Below are 17,283 nucleotides of genomic sequence, written 5' to 3'. Positions count from 1 at the left end.
CTTTGCAGAACATTAAAAAATAAATAACCATTTTATTGTGTTCTATTTCTATTAAATATCCAAATATCGTTTTCCTTTTTTTATTTTACGAATAATATATTACACAGTAACTTCTCTAATTAGAATAATATCGTGTCTGACAATGACAGAAGTTGTTTTATTTTACTTAGAGGACCTTCTTGAAACCACTGATGCTTCTTAATATCCTCTATCTTAAGTCTTTTATTGAGATCCGGCTCCAGTAAAGCATTTAACAGTTTTTTCAATGAGACTGTAAATTCAGTCCATAACAACATTGTAGCGAAAATGGTTTTGTTCAGCTGAGTCTTGATCATTTTTCTTATATCGACATCATCGAAAGGCATAGACGCTGTTAACATTATGTACAAAATACAACCTAACGCCCATATGTCATACATTTTAGGGTCATACGATATTCCCTAAAAAATAAATAATTTTAGTTTGATAGTACAAGAAAAAAATATCAGATGTTCGAACATTTTGTTGACAAAACTCAGATGGTTGAGTCTTGAACATATCTACTGATGATGCTTTCTACCATGGCAAGTATAATAAAAAATGCCTTGCTTTGGTACCTATATTATAGAAAATATTTGTAATTTTCTGTTGTGACATATAAAGCTGTACGCACACTGGTGCGATCACGACCGCGATCACGATCTCCGTGCGGCCGCGGCCAAAAGTTGCTGAAGACTACATATGAGCCATTTCACATTGGCGCGATCGAGTTTTGGAGACGAAGCGGCCTGGCGGCGTTCTATTCGATGGCGATCAGATTCAACTTGTCGAGTTTGATCGCGTGATCGCGACCCAACTGATCAGTGTGTTTTTTCTTGTTGCAATTTAGAAATGGAGTTAACCATAGACTTAAAATAAAATATAGACTGAGCATCTCATTCATAAATAGCTGGAACATGCGGTGAGACAATGTCTTGTTATTGTTGTGTTATTGTTTTAGGTTATAACGAGTGCGGCCCGAGCGATAGATAGGTTGTCTCTGTCGTAACGGTCGTTCCCTGACGACTCTGCCGAGAAACACAACACTGTCTTTCGTTTCTCAAGTACACCTGAACTCTCCGTATCATAGCCGGGTAATTTTTTTATTTTAATGAAGCTATAATTAAATTAAAAAATATATCGTATTTAAACTTTTTTATATTTTATTAAGATTTAGGACAGGTTTTTACCAACCAAAAAGTGGCTCATCCTCATAATTTTTATATTTTCAAATAAAAACAAGATTTAGTATGTTAGTATATGACATAAATTAGGATTGATTGACGCATTCAATTGTTTTAGTCACTTCCTGTTTCACCGGAAATGACTATAACTTTTAATTATTAAACGGCACCCTCGGTATATTTCTACTTTATTCGATAGAAAATGACACTCTGAATAGAATGACATATCATATGTCAACTTTTGACATTTTCGCATATGGTTTAATTGTAATTGTAACACGCGGTTCATAACGACAATTTAACCGGCCTAGACAAGACACGAAACCTATTAGACGATCAAAACTATTTTTCCAAGGCTCCTTGATTAAAACTTAGTGTTTTTAACAACACCATGGTACCCTGGATTGAAATTTAAAAGTTGACATATGATATGTCGTTCTATTCAGAGTGTCATTTTTTATCGAATAAAGTAGCAATATACCGAGGGTGCCTTTAAAAATCAAAAGATGTAATCATTTCGGTGAAACAGGAAGAGACCAAAAACAATTGAATACGTCAATAAATCCTAATTTATGTCATATACCTACTAACATACAAATCTGTTTTATTATCTGAAAAAATAAAAAATTATAGGGGTGAGCCACTTTTGAGACGACCCGGTATATTAAAAAATATTGTTTCATAATGTAATATCATTTTAAAATTCTTATATGTTATTTTAGATTCTGAACATAATTTTAGAATAAACAGGAATATATTTTTAATAAAAACATTATTAATTATTAACAGGGTTATAATTATGATTTTGTTACAATGTAAGTAAGTAAATAATGTAAGAGAAAAAATTCAGATTTTACATTTTACTAAAATATTATCAAAATAAGCGCCTTTCTACAACAACGCCACTGACTCCCAATGGGTAAATTGAGAGTTGCCTACCGGTCAAAAGTCCTTTCAAGACTTAAATGGATTATTTAAGTCAAATTTCTTGCAAATTTGGCACTGGCGAACCATATTTTATAGTTCTTAAACAGAACGCCACTGACTCCCAATGGGTAAATTGAGAGTTGCCTACCGGTCAAAAGTCCTTTCAAGACTTAAATGGATTATTTAAGTCAAATTTCTTGCAAATTTGGCACTGGGGAACCATATTTTATAGTTCTTAAACAGAAAAAGTCAATAAAATAAACAGTTAAGGACTACAAGCTAAGAAAATGCGTTAATACAGCCGGGGACATAGCGGCAACAAAGCTTTACCGCACACGTGCGACACGTATTACAAGGTAATAAATGAATGAATATCGGTGTTGTCATATTGTAAAGAACTTATCCTTTTTAAACAGTATCCGACTTATAATTTAGTAGTATAAGGACTATTTAATACATCTATGGAATATTAAAACCTACTTTATTAAACTGTAGTATTAATATCTCAATATATGTGTATAACAAGAAAAAAATATTGATAATATTAAAGACGTGACAACATAGGCTGGATGAGGAAGGCTCGGTCGACTGTACCCAGAAGTAAACATGTGTACAAAAAAGCTTGTTTGACCGCGTTGAGATGTAAATAGTGTAGTCTATATTTTATTTTAAGTCTATGGAGTTAACAGAGCAGCTAATTAAGGCTGTAAAAATACACAAAATTCTATATGATTAAAGGCCGGGACACACCTATCCGCACGTTTCCGATCCGGCTCCGATCATGCAGTCGGACGACTGTATGAGAGGGAAAACGTACGTTATTTTAACCAGCGTGGTTTACACCTTTCCGATACGTGATTCATCCCCGCTCCTACTCGACTCCGATCCTGCATTCGTTCGTGTTCCGATTGTCAGTATATTCGTCGATGCCGGCTGTGGGACGAATGTCGTTTTGAACTATTTTGTTTTTGCTGTGTTATTTTTAGTTTTTTACTAAAATAATAAAAAATGTCAACAATAAAACCGGAGGAACTTATTGAAGAAGTGAGGAAATATCCAGTGCTGTATGACCAGACCAAAGAGCAATACCGAAACTCCGACTACAAAGACATGAAATCTGCGTTTTTGGCTGTTCTCTATAAAAACTTTCTCATTTTCCTCATCCTCTTCTTCCAAACAAAGTTTAAGTCACTGTTAAGCTAAATCACTGTTGCTTAAATTTATATTTTAAACATAATATTTTTAACATTTTGCGCACACGACTTCATGCGATGATTGTTGAATCAACACTGGCTATTGTATCCAGCCGAAGCCCGTAATCGTGAAAGAGTCGGAAGCATGTATAACATGTGTGTACTCACCATTTCCGATCCCACAGCGATCCGCTTCTGGGGCAAAATCGGACCGGAGCCGGATCGGAAACGTGCATGATAAGTGTGTCCCGGCCTTTAACCGATCCAAGTTACAAAAATAATATAATTAAAAATAAAAAGTTTAAATATATATATATATATATATATATATATATAAATTTATATAAAAAGTTTTTTTATATAAAGAAGAAAATATTCGACCAATGTGTACTACCAGTCATGACCAATAATGACCATGCATGCGAAACCTGGACACTTAAAACGGACATTATAAGGAAACTGCAGGTCGCACAACGCTCAATGGAACGAAATACGCTGGGAGTAACAAAGAGAGACCGTAAAATAATAGAGTGGATACGACAAGAGACCCAGGTAATAGATGTCGCCACAGAATCAAATCCCTCAAGTGGCAATGGGCAGGACACCTGGCAAGAAGGACGGATAACGGATGTACCACAAAAATTACAGCATGGTACCCACGCAGAATTAAGAGATCTAGAAGAAGACTAGACCTAAGATGAGACCATGATATTGGGAAATTAGCAGGGATAACTTGGGCCCCCATAGCCAACAATAGGCGCAACTACAAAGAGAGTATCTAAATATGTGGGGGAGGCTACACCATAACTGGAAATGATCGAATAGGCTGACAATGATGATGATGATGATAATGATGATATTAAGGTATTATAAACTAGTTTTATCGCAATAAAATCTCAGTTAGAAGGTATCCAATATATGCAATAAAATTCATTTGAAATTACAACACAGTAGCAAACACCTGAATTGTGATAATCGTACATGATGTAGTAAATAAAGGATTTTTACAGATCAAGTTAAAGTATATTCAACTTTATTTGGGCTTAATGCAATACAATGTGTCAGTTTGGTGTAAGTGAATTTATTTGAGCTATATCTTATTTTGTATATTTTATTGCATTAATACTTTTTGAACAATGTCCTAAAACGTTTATATCAAATAATAAATTTCCTAAAATAAATAGATCGCTTGTATTGACATTCATATTTAATTTAAAAACCCATTTTTTGTTTGATAAGTTTTTAACAAAGATAATTATTTATAAGAACAAGGTTGATTCTTAATTGTTTATTTACTTTAGCAAAACAAAATTGGGAACAATGCGTTAATAAAGTAAATTTTAATTAAAAAAATATAAAAGGAATTATATGTCTTAGCAAAACAATTAAAAAATGCAGTTATTATATGTATATAAAGTATCAAATAAACAATTTTGTAAAAGAAATCTAGATTAAAGATATTTAGATATTTAGATGCAGTTATTTTGAATTTACTTATTTTTGTCTGTATTTGTTCTCCGTCTGAAAAATTCCAAATTGATTGATTGTAGGTTTACCTACAAACAACAAGTATACATCAAATTAAGGAAGGCATACCGTGTGATGCATAAGAACACGGGACATAGGAAATCCCATGTAAATTTTGAAAAAGTCAAATATCATCTCCCCCGATGATTTTATGCAAAAGTTCTGTTAGACTTTAATAAGATGCGTTTTAAATTGGAATGATAATCTACAAAGGAATTACTTGAGTAGAATATTCGCGGTGTACCATTTCTTTACTATTCGTTACTCAATCGTGGCTTCGCTCATATTACATACATCCACAATACTTTCCACATCGTAACTCAAGGAACTTCTATACATTAAACAATTATACAATTAATAAAATGTTCAAATAATCCCCTATTCACCAGCCAACGAAAGATGGGCGGCCAATTAATGGTGTAAAATAGCGCGAATAACACTGATAACGAGTAACAAATAATGTAATGTTAGCGAAAAACACAACTAAAGAAGAAAAATAGTTAAGTGTTATTATGGAGGAAGAAGTCTACAGGCTGTAAAGTATTTACGTTCTGTACATTTTCCAAATATGCCAGACCATTAAAGACTATAAATGTAAGAGGAGAATTCGAACACGAACAGTTATTAAAGACTGTAAACAGTAGATTATGGTGCTATTTTTGTATCTCTCATAACTCAGAACGAATTCGTATAAACCATTCAAAATGAACAATTTGTTCATCTTAGGTTCTTTAAAAAGTCTCAAAAACTTATTCATAATTTTTAAAATTTACATGGGTTTCCAGGTCGGCAATGCAACATACGGTATACTAAAGGTCAAAATTTATTTGATCGCAGAGTGTCAAAAATCGTCAGTCATAAGCGAATTATAATAATATAATATATTCCAAACATTATTATCACTGATAAAGATGCATTGTTTGATGATAAACATATTGTAAAATAGCCGCTTATATTTGTTTGAATTGACGCGATATACACATATAAAAAGAAAGGTTATTCAGAAAGAAAAAGTAATTCAGTTCGGGTTTTCAGTTAGTTAATAACGAAAAAATGTTTTTTGAAATAGTAATCGCCGTAATAATTGGTGCGTTAGCTTATATGAAATGGATAAATACGTATTGGAAACGCCACGGAGTCTACCAACTCGAACCCGATTTATTTTTTGGAAATATTCGAAAAACTATTTTGGGGAAAACGTCGCTATCGGCCGGCATACTAGAACATTACAACGAGTTTAAAGCAGCGAATATAAAGAACGGCGGAATATACCATTTTATGAATCCAATGTACATGCCAATAGATCCAGGTACAATAAAGAACATCCTGTTAAAAGATTTCAACCATTTCGTAAACCGAGGAAGTTTCCACACGAAAGAAGATCTTCTGAGTATGAATTTGTTCAATATAGAGGATGAAACATGGAGAAACCTTCGAGCTAAAGTTACTCCTACTTTTACCTCAAGCAAAATGAAGTTGGTATTTGAGACGTTAGTAGATAAAACCAAAAACCTGGAGAAAGTGTTCGGCAACTACGCGGATTCTGCCGAGCCATGCTCCATCAAAGATCTGCTAGGACGCTTCACAACGGACGTTATTGCAAGCTTCGGATTTGGCATCGAATGCAATTCTTTAGAAGACTCAGAAAATATCTTCAGAAAAGTCGGAAAGAAGGTACTAGAACCCAGCCTCGTCAGGTATTTCCTCATGTCCGTTGTTAATTGGAAATTACTCGGATTATTAAATTATAAAAGAGGCGGAATCAAAGCCTCAAACTTCTTCATAGGTTTAATTCGCGACGCCATCAAACAAAGGGAATGTCACGGAGTTTACAGAAAAGACTTCGTGCAGCTCATGCTCGAGCAAAAGAAACCGGGAAACACCAACGAAAATTCCAAAACTATTTCAGAAAAATCGAACGGAGTACCCAAGCCAGCAATAACGGACGATGAAATAACGGCACAATGCTGTGTATTCTTCATCGCAGGTTTTGAAACGTCTTCCACGGTTATGACTTTCACCCTTTTAGAACTAGCTCAAAACCAAGACATCCAAATAAAACTCAGAGAGGAGATAGAAGCTGTATTAGAAGCACACGATGGAAAACTAACGTACGAGGCAGTTTCAGAAATGAAATATTTAGAGATGATTATTAGCGGTAAGTTTTTCTTAAAATCCCAGATCTGTATGTACCATTTGGTATTTTAGATAATAGGCTTTGTAATATAATTTATTTATTTATTTACAAAGAAATCGCCTATTCATATCTCTTATTCAAAACAATCTTAAACAAATTACTTTAAATGTGCTAATATTTTTAATAATATTTTAGAAGCTCTTAGGAAATATCCACCAGTACCAAATCTTTCCAGGATCTGTAATAAACGATATGAAGTTCCTGGTACGGATATAGTCATTGAAAAAGGCATACGCGTTCAAATTCCAATTTTCGGTATTCAAAGAGATCCAGAATACTATCCAAATCCGGAAGTTTTCAATCCTGAGAATTTTTCAGAAGAAAATAAAGCAAAAAGGCCCGATTTTACGTTCTTACCTTTTGGAGATGGGCCAAGAAAGTGTATAGGTAAGTTTAATTAAAGTTGTATTGCTCATGAATAGGTAATTTTAGATCTTTCCTATAGGTATTATAGTAAATACACTTAAGTACTTAAACAAATGTTTGCTAAAAAATCCGGATATTATATTTTTAACTTTTAGCTTTAAGATTTGGCATGTTGCAAGCAAAAGTTGGAGTGCTGAGCCTCGTCAAAAATTTCGACTTTAAACTGAATAATCGAACAGTGTTGCCACTTGAAGTAGATAAAACCAGTTCCATCATGTCACTGCGGGGAGATGTTTGGATGGACGTTAAAAGAATTTCTTAAGATTATTTTTATTTCTATTTTATATTGAATTTGTATTTGTTGGTTATTGGTTAATAATGGAAATCAGTAAATTATAAATGTTTAAGCAAGAATGTGTATTATTTTAGAGAATACATTAATACTAGAAAATATATAACCAAAAATTAAACAGCAACATATTTTATTTAAACAAACTAAAATCGTTATTTTAATATATTAAGTATTGTTGCATTTTGCTTTTGTAACAAAAAAAATTCAAATCCCTAACTGGTATAGTATCTCACTTCGATTTTAATAACTACCTATCTTATCAACAATTTCTTCACGTATACAGATATTTTTATTAAGAATATAAATAATCATGATACTTTTCCTCTATATTTTCCCAATTATTTTTAACTACATACTGTGTTTGTGGTGAACTATAGTATATTACATACCGAGGAGGGAAGTGTTTAATTACTGTCGAGGGATTAACTCAATCTCGAGACAATAATGAAAACTTTCCTACGAGGTTTGTATGTATACTATTTTATTTACACCCACATCATTAATTAAAAAATAGCGACAGTATTTTATTTTGAAAAAAAATAAATATGCGAAAATTTGTCGTTTACTGTTTTGCCATTTCCATATCTATAGTTACCGGTACCAGTGGTTGTTATGGCGCAAACCTTCAACAGCAAAACAAACAACTAAGTGACAGTTTTGAATTTCTCGTTCGCTTTTTCGAGTTTATATTACACAGAAAGCCAGAGTGTTATAGAAAAGTTCTGATAATGAAAACTACTTTAATATTGGTACTCCACCAGAACTTACAGAAGCTGCAAAAAGAGCAGAAGCCAGTCTACTCCCAGAGAAAAGTAGGGGGCGATATGAAATAGCATTGAAAGTATACGAAAAATGGTGTTCCGAAAGAAATGCTAAGTATATTGCTTTTGAGACAGTCTCGATGGCATATTTTAGCGACATGGCAAGGCAGAAAAAGCCATCTACTCTTTGGGCTACGTACAGCATGATACGGACAATGCTAGAATTAAGGGAAAAGACTGACATATCAAAATATCACAAACTCGTCGCTTTTTTAAAACGCCAGAATGTAGGTTTTAAGCCAAAGAAGTCTAGCATTTCTACCAGGCAAAACTGAAAGATTTTCTCACGAAAGCACCTCAAGAAGTCCTTCCTATTAAAGTAAGGTTTTTTTTAAATGTTTTCTTTCTCTGTTTTAGATATTTCTTTTTATTCTTTTAGGTTGCGCTTATAGTAGATTTGTCTGGGGCATGTCGAAGTGATGAGCTAATGAAGATGAAAACTACGCATATTAATATTTTAGAAAACAAAATTTGCATAGATACATTCCCGATACAAAAACTTATAAGAGCAGATCATTTATGATAACTAACACAAGTTGGATAGAAATTGTGAAAGAAAGAATTTATACAGTTACGAAAATATATTGAAAATGAGAGACTTTTTGTTCAATATCGATTAGAAGCTCGAAATCAACCCTTTGGATACAATTCTATATCTAAATTTCCGTACATACAAAATTGTTAGCTTTTTGAAACTTCCCAATGCGAAAACCTACACAGTATGCTTTAGACAGGTCATGCTTTTAGACGAACAACGGCTAAGTTGCTGGTAAATAGCGGAGCTGATATTTTACAGCTGAAGCGTCTGGATGGAAATCCAGTGTTGTGGCTGAGGGTTATGTAGATGCAAATGTAGTCAGCCAAACTAAAACCGCAAATATGATATCTTCAACGACATCGTTGCCATTGTCTTCCTGTAGCAATTGAAACTCTTTACCTTCTCTCGTTGACATTAGAAAACCTGGCACAAATCAGGAGTTAAGTTTTTGCAGCAGTGAAACCTCAATGAGTGAAATACATCATCAGGGCGGCCCCTTAATAATATCGATTAACGCGTACAATAAGTCAAATTTGACCATTAATTTCAACAAATAAATTTATTAAAATCTTCAATTATTATTATTGTTAATCTTCTTGTTTATTTTTGTTGATATTAGATAAGTATTTAATAAAATTACAAGAATATTTTGCTTAATTAAATGAGGCGGGAAATAAGAAAAACCGAGTGAGGGAAATTGGTGAGGGAAATGGAAGAGGGAAGAAATGTAGATAACTTGACACTTTCAAATTTTTTAAAAGTCAATAAAAAGATATTCTTACTTTCAAAATTTCTGGTGCAGCATAGGCAGCCGATCCGCAAAATGTATCCGACAAAACCATTTTTCCATTTCTGTTTTTACACCAGCGGGCGAAACCAAAGTCGCCCAACTTTATCTGGTCGTTCCACATGATGAATATGTTTTCGCATTTCAGGTCCCTGTGCGCTATATCCAGATTGTGGAGGTAGCTAACGGCATCTACGACTTGCTTGAAGTAGAATTTAGATTTTTCTTCGGAGAACGCTCCGTAATCTCTAATATATTCTAGTAAATCACCCAACTGGCAATAATCCATCAGCATGTATATAACGTCGTTCGATTCCAGTATTTTGTAAACCTGGATAATATAACACACATAGAACCTATAGAATTACAATAATAATATGATTTGTGAAATTCCAAAAAAACAGTCCTATAATGTTAAAGAAAACTTTATATATAGGGTGTCCCTTAAGACATTTAATTTATTATTTAAGGGTCTAATATTTAAGCGAATGATGATTGGACTTATATTCTTCTCTTATACAGGGTGATTCCTGTAAGTCGGTCATGCTTTTGGGGAATGATAGGGGACGTCGAAATATTTATTAATTTTGATATAGCACACTATGGGTCGGAAATGCCTCTTACGCAAGATACAGATATATGACGTTAATCAAAATTAATAATAATCATCCATGATACAAAATAACCATCTATCGAAGAATGAAATTGAAATTATATTACCATAGAAAACGCCTTTTGATTTTTAGGAGTCTTGACATGAAAAAACTAAACTATATTTTCATGTTTGTTTTTAATTTTCTCTAAAACGGTATGGAAATTTGAAAAAATATAAACCATATGGTATTAACCATTTCAGAACAGGGAAGAGAGTTATAAGTAAAAAAAAAAATTTACCATCCTGTATATCAAAAGTTAAGATGTTTAAGACAAACATTCATATGAAGTTATTTTTTTTTGAATAGGTCCAAAAATTACCCCTTAAATATTAGCTTGCCATTAAGAAACACTCTTTATATTTGAACCTCTTTTTTTGGTCAGCTATTATTAGTTCGTAACTTAAGTAATTATTATAGTTGAAATAACTAGGATTTTTTTTATCAAGGGAGCTAAAAGCTCTTTGCTGTTTAAATGCTAAGATCTGTTTGTGGTTAAAAGTTTTTTAAAAACAATTTTTAAAAAAAGACGGCTATATGAAAATAGGCAAAAAACGAGAATTAAAGAAACTGAATAATACAATATTATACAAAATAATGACTATATTATGATAATTGTCAAATAATAAACGACAACGTTGCTGAACACAACGCAATGTGATCAACATAGCGATAATAAAATTCGCTTTAAACTAATTTTTGCAGCTTTAATCTAAATAAAGTATCTGTTACAATCATTTGCTCTATAAAGTAAAATGAAGAGCTGCTCGGTATCTTAAATTATACAACAAATTTAAACATTTTTGCCAAAATTTAATTTAGTCAGGTTTCTGGCTTTAGTGTCAATTTCGATATGATTGATGACGTGCATCGAAAAATGTTTTGCGATTACCTTATATTCCTATACATTAAACCCTAAAGAAATATCGTAGAAGATATTTTGAAAAACTATTTTTTGTTGGGATAGACGACTTTTCTCTTAACAAAATTTTGATGTTACATTTTCGTTTTTATATATTTATTTTGTATTATTTCTTGTTTATTTTATAATTAGTTTTGTCTATAATGTCAAATGCAATAACAAATAACAAGAAAAAGTAATAGCTTTTTAATTTTATCCAAAAAGAACTGCAACTGAGAAATCCAAAAATAAATGAAAAGTAATAGTTCATATTTCTGACTAAAGATACCGAGAAAGATTCTTTGTTGAGTAAGAAAAATCGCATATTTTTGGATCAATTGTTTTAATTTGAGCTTTATCTTTAGCATTGAAGATTCAGAAAAGTTCTGACTAAATTGTACTAACCTGTATTATGTTCGGATGTTTTAGATCAGATATAATTTCCAATTCCCTGGGTAGAAATTTTTCGATAAAATCCTCTCCGGCCATTTTCTTTTTGATTATTTTACAGGCGTACTTGCGCCCTTTATCGTTCACAGCAATGCACACTTTACTATAAGTTCCTCTACCTATGGTTTTACCCAAACGGTATCCAACGGTTTTCAAAACCTTGTGGTTAGGAGATTCGGCAGAAGAACATTTGGTGCTCATTTAATAGGAGTTCGGTTTCACCGGTTATAACGTGAATTTTTTGACAAGATATATTCTGTCGGATAGACATATGTCAATATGAGAGGAAGAAAATATGATTTCTTTCAAATAACTGTTTTATACTGGACTTGAGGTTTTACTAATCAATATCTGACGTTAGGCTTGATATAGTAAACGCATGCCTAAGAAACTCTTATGGAAGTGACAGGTTGTAGCTGATAGTCCATTACTAGACGCACGAGGAAGAGCAATTAGCAACAAAATTTTTGCAAAATTTAAATTTTTATCTGTTGTTACCTGTTTTTTACTGTCAAATGTAGAATTTAACCTTTGTATTACCGAAGGATCATAAAACGTGTTACATAGTATAAACCAAGATAGTTTCCTCTTTGAGATTGTTAATTAATTGTAAAATAGGTTACTCTAATTGTTATAGATCTAGATAGTTTTTATTATTATAATGTTTTTATTGTTTTTTTGTTATTATATTCAGTTCAATAATGATGGTTTCTTATAGTTTTTTGGTGTTTTTGTTATATCCCCTTTGTCATTTAAACTTAAATCCATTTATTCGAGTAAATTGGTTCTTTCTTGAATCAATTTACTTGAATAAATGGAAAAATCTTAAAAAAATAGAAACCATCCATTTTAAATTTATGTTTTATTTCGTTACTAGACCCACGAGATGGCGCCACCGCTCGGTTCGGACGAAATGTATTGAGTTTCCTATCTATTTTATATTATAGTAGGTATCTTATCTATGAGTAAAGGCACGTTTTTCACTAGTCAACTGATTTAGTCACTTGAATTCATTTCGCATGAATGTAATGTGACCGTCTAAACTTGAGAAATCACATCAATGGTATTAACTATCTAAATACACGTATTTTTCTTTTTTTTGATCAAAAAGTACCCATTTTTAGTAGTAATTTTAAATAAGAAAAATGCGGATTATTCACGGAATTTCAAACTGTTTTAATTAGTTTTAATTTCATTTTGGTACTATTTAGGACACATATTTGACGTTACAGAAAATTTTAACACATGATTTAACATGACAGACAGAAGGAAAAGCAATACTGCCATTTCCACTAAAATCAAAAATAAAAACGAAAAAAAAAATAAGCGAGTGAAACCAAAGTAATCAGAGCTATAGCTGGACATTAATTCAAAAAGAAAGAAGAAACAAAAAGCGAAACCAAAGCAATGAAAACACGCTTAAGGATTCATTTCATTATTTATTCAATGATATTTTAACCGGCCAGAACAAGAGACGAAAAACATTAGCCGATCAAATCTATTTTTCCAAATCAGCTTGGTTTAAAATTAGTGTTTTTAACACAGCCACTCTAGATTGAAATTTATAATACGATTTTTTTAAAACGAAAATATCAAAAGTTACAACCCCTATTATTTTATGTCTTATTTTTGTAAACAAAGTCATTATAAGTTGAAGAAGTGTGGGTTTGGCAACAATAAATTTAATAAAATAAAAATTAAAAAATGTAAATCATATATTCAAATATTGTGACAAAAATTGACTCTTATACTTATATGTTACGGTTAAAGTTCCATGTCCAACTAATATCGACATTAACAGGTTAATTGGGTTTGGTTTTGTTTTTAATTATTTTGTTTTGTGTTATTCTCTAGATTAACTGGATAATGTCGATATTAACCGGATATCGGACCTTAACCGTAACATACCTATATATCGAATGTTTCTCTTGTTCTCTTCTTAAATAAATAAAAAATATAAAGTCGTTTCAAAACTTCCATATATACATGAATCTTTCAGCACGATTCAGGTTAAAGACGGTGGCGTTTAGGATAGCGTCACGGTGACGTCAGAACCCGCCTCCAGAAAAGGATCAATAAAGGACATGTCTGCCGAACATACTCAGTAGGCGGACAGCGTAGTAAATCAGCAATGTAGAAGATATGACAGCAAACACAATATCCAATTTGCGACGTGTATGCTGTATAAAGACTGATATAATAATTGGGCATTTAATATTAATTAACAGCTTAGTATACAGTATGCCTCCGGGTTGTCTTTACAAGAGAAAATACTTTTTTATTATTGACATTTTGAGAAAAATGCATTCTTTATAAAAAAAAATTGTTTGGTCTAAAATGGTTATTCCCGTTTATACTTTTCCAAATTTCCATACCGTTTTAGAGAAAATTAAAAAAAAACATGAAAATATGGTTAAATTTAGTCCTAAAAATCAGAAGGCGTTTCTGTGGTAATATAATTTCGATTTCCATTGTTTGACAGATGATGATTATTAATTTTGAGTAAAGCCTTATTCAAAACCTCGGAATTAGTGGTTTCAAATAGCGTAGAAGTTTGTTCCTCTAATTTGAATGTAAGCATTCAGAACGTCAAAATTAGTGGTAGACATTTTCAATTAGTAGAAAAAATTATCAAACTTTTAACTTTTCCACTAATTATACTTCAAAATTTGCGAGAAATGTCATTTTGGCCTTTGATTATCTTCCGTCAAGAGAAATTGGTTGGTGGTTAGAAATCAAAAGTTGATTGTTTTATAAGATAAATATTACGCTTTCTCTATATACAACTGAGTAACGCAAGCTGTTGAAAGATATTCTATTAATTTTAATTGTGTTTTTTAGACATTCTAAATGATCGTAAACTAAAAAGTATAAAGTGTAATTGAAACCACTAATTTATTCCACTAATTGCGAGGTTCTGAATAAAGCTTAACGCCATATTTTTGTTTTTGTTAAAGTATCACATTTTCTGATAACCAATTATCACCCTTTTCGTAACATTGAAAAAATAAAATTTGTGCTTCTTTAACAATTTAAAAGAGCACAAAATATGACGTTAATTAAAATTCTATCAATAAAAATCTACCAAAGAAAGCACACGAAATTATATTACCATAGAAACGCGTTTTGATTTTTAGGACTGCAAAATTCAAGTATATTTTCATGTTTTTTTTTTATTTTCTCTAAAACGGTTTGGAAATTTGAAAAGGTATAAAGTGGACCATATGAGAACAAGCAAAAATTTTATGAAGAATGCATTTATTTAAAATGTCAATAACAAATGTCAATAACAAAAACGTTTTTTCTCTTGTAAAGACAATCCGGGGACATACTGTATAAAGTCTGTCCTACGAGTGACGGAAAGTTTCGACAAATATAATCCAAAAAATAGTTTTAGTTATCAGTCATTATTATTTTTGTACCACTCTTTAAAATATATAATAGTATATGAACTGGAAAGAGAATAGCAAATTCGTGATAGGCGATAATTGTCCCAAATTTATCAACAAAATGTAAGGTTAAATTACAGTTGTCAAAACATCCGTTATCGTACAAAAAGTTAAATTAATTTTAACTTTCTCCGTTGGCGGACAGTAATTAAAGATTTTCTATTTAGACTTACACACACACACACAGCCGTTACTCGCTGACGAGTATTCGACACATATAAAGAAGATGGTCACGCAAGGCGTTTTCTTTCATGAGCTTTTCTGTGACCTCTTTACTTTTTGGTTGCCGCTGTTAACTGAGTTTACAACCCTTCTCCATTGAGTTCTATTGTGAGCTGCTTTTTCCCACTCATTCTGCATGTTAATTCCCTTTAAATTTTCGTGGAAAATGTCCTTGTACCTTTTCAGTTGTCCACCCGGCCTCCTCTTACCGTCTAAAAGCTCACCGTAAAGCAGAGATTTTGGTATGCGGTTTTCTTGCATTCTGCATATGTGACCAGCCCATCTTAAGCGGGATTTTGTGACCATAACTTCAATACTCTCGCAGTTAGCTTTTTCAAGGACCGATACGTTTGAGACATGATGGAACCACCGGACTCTTAAGAGTTGTCTAAGGTGTCTCTGTTGGAACTTGTTTAATGCGTTCATGTGTCGGCGGTAAGGCACCCAGGTTTCGCTCCCATATAACATGGTGGGGATTCTAATTGCTCGGTATACTGCAAGTTTTGTTTTTGTACTCAAGTCATGATTGTAGAAAACCCTGTCCTTTAATTTCCAGAATGCTCTTGAGGCGCTACTAATTCTGTGCTGAATTTCAGAGTCAAATTGTTTAGACTTAAAAGAAACACGAAAGACTAAAACACTATGACAAATCTAAGCGCAGTCGGATGAACGTATCAGCCGATGACGGATGCATGAAAATCTGCCTTTAGTTATTAAAATGACAGATACATCTGTCACTGTCATTACCCTCACGTTGGGCAGACTTGACTTTACTATACTAATTTCTTATGTCTGCAATTTAATCCTAATCTTCCTACTGAAATGTCGAACATTCAAATGCACAATACGAGTATACTCTGCAGTTGTATACTCTGTTTTTTTTTCTCAGGTAAGATTTCGACAGACGATGACAGAAGAAAAGCAGATGACGTCCCATACCAATCTATTTATTTTACTAAAAAAAGTTTCTAATAATTTTTAAGTTAACTATGGATGGGTTTAAATATAAATCCGTCATGCGTCGTCTCTTGTTGTTTCTAACCAGTTTTATTGGTTTATTTCAAAAATAACAGATCGTATTTCAGTTTTATTGGTTTGACGGAACGATGAACGACAAACGGACGCCGATGCGTATGAACTCGCCCTTGGATTTTTGACACTTGTCAAAGTCTTGCCAAATTATAGGTTATAATTTTGTGTCAACTTTTGTCAGATACCCTGCGTTTTGAAGGTGATGCATCTTGATTCGTGTTATTACGTGTGTTGTGTGTCTTTTGAAGTCAGGTGGAGGAAAAATCGAATGAAAATTAACTGTAGACCCAGAGCACAGTTTATGGTTAATACTCGCTGCCCAGGCAGAAAGTCTTATACACCAATAAAGTTACCATTAATAAAGTTCGTATACCATCTCCTCGTAGATAAGTGCATAGTGCATCTGAATATGGTAGAAAGATCATACTAAACGCATACTAAAAACTGGAGTAGCTGTAAAATATCGACATCACACGACAGGTAAATAATGGATTTTAGTACAGCAGAAAAATAATGTCAAAAGGTACTGGTTTAAAAAAATTAAGATTAAAGTTAATTAATCAACCTTTAAGGTATAAAATTTGGTAAGTAGTAAATTTGGTAAATAAAATAGTTTGTTTTATTTATGTTGTTTTATTTATTCCTGTGGAATATTACAAATTTGTA

The 17,283-nt window shown here is 32.3% G+C and overlaps 2 protein-coding genes across 2 annotated transcripts; one reads left to right on the top strand and one right to left on the bottom strand.

Moving 5' to 3' along the window:
• Positions 1 to 48: 48 nt before the first annotated feature.
• Positions 49 to 12,422, bottom strand: LOC115874206 (testis-specific serine/threonine-protein kinase 3-like). The gene is made up of 3 exons (XM_030889303.1): positions 11,870 to 12,422; positions 9,906 to 10,241; positions 49 to 440 (listed from the first exon to the last, which is right to left on the bottom strand). The coding sequence occupies exons 1-3, from the start codon at positions 12,113 to 12,115 to the stop codon at positions 120 to 122; spliced, it is 903 nt and encodes a 300-aa protein (XP_030745163.1). The 5' UTR covers positions 12,116 to 12,422; the 3' UTR covers positions 49 to 119.
• LOC115874205 (cytochrome P450 6a8-like) lies at positions 5,843 to 7,823 on the top strand. The gene is made up of 3 exons (XM_030889302.1): positions 5,843 to 7,007; positions 7,182 to 7,433; positions 7,568 to 7,823. Exons 1-3 carry the CDS (start codon positions 5,903 to 5,905, stop codon positions 7,732 to 7,734), a joined length of 1,524 nt encoding a protein of 507 aa, XP_030745162.1. The 5' UTR covers positions 5,843 to 5,902; the 3' UTR covers positions 7,735 to 7,823.
• Positions 12,423 to 17,283: the final 4,861 nt, after the last annotated feature.

This window comes from Sitophilus oryzae, unplaced genomic scaffold (genome assembly GCF_002938485.1).
Source record: "Sitophilus oryzae breed Bouriz unplaced genomic scaffold, Soryzae_2.0 scaffold_1242_pilon_pilon, whole genome shotgun sequence".
In the NCBI taxonomy this organism is placed as follows: domain Eukaryota; kingdom Metazoa; phylum Arthropoda; class Insecta; order Coleoptera; family Curculionidae; genus Sitophilus; species Sitophilus oryzae.
The sequence above is the reverse complement of the archived record's forward strand: the minus strand, read 5'-3'. Positions and strand labels throughout refer to the sequence as shown.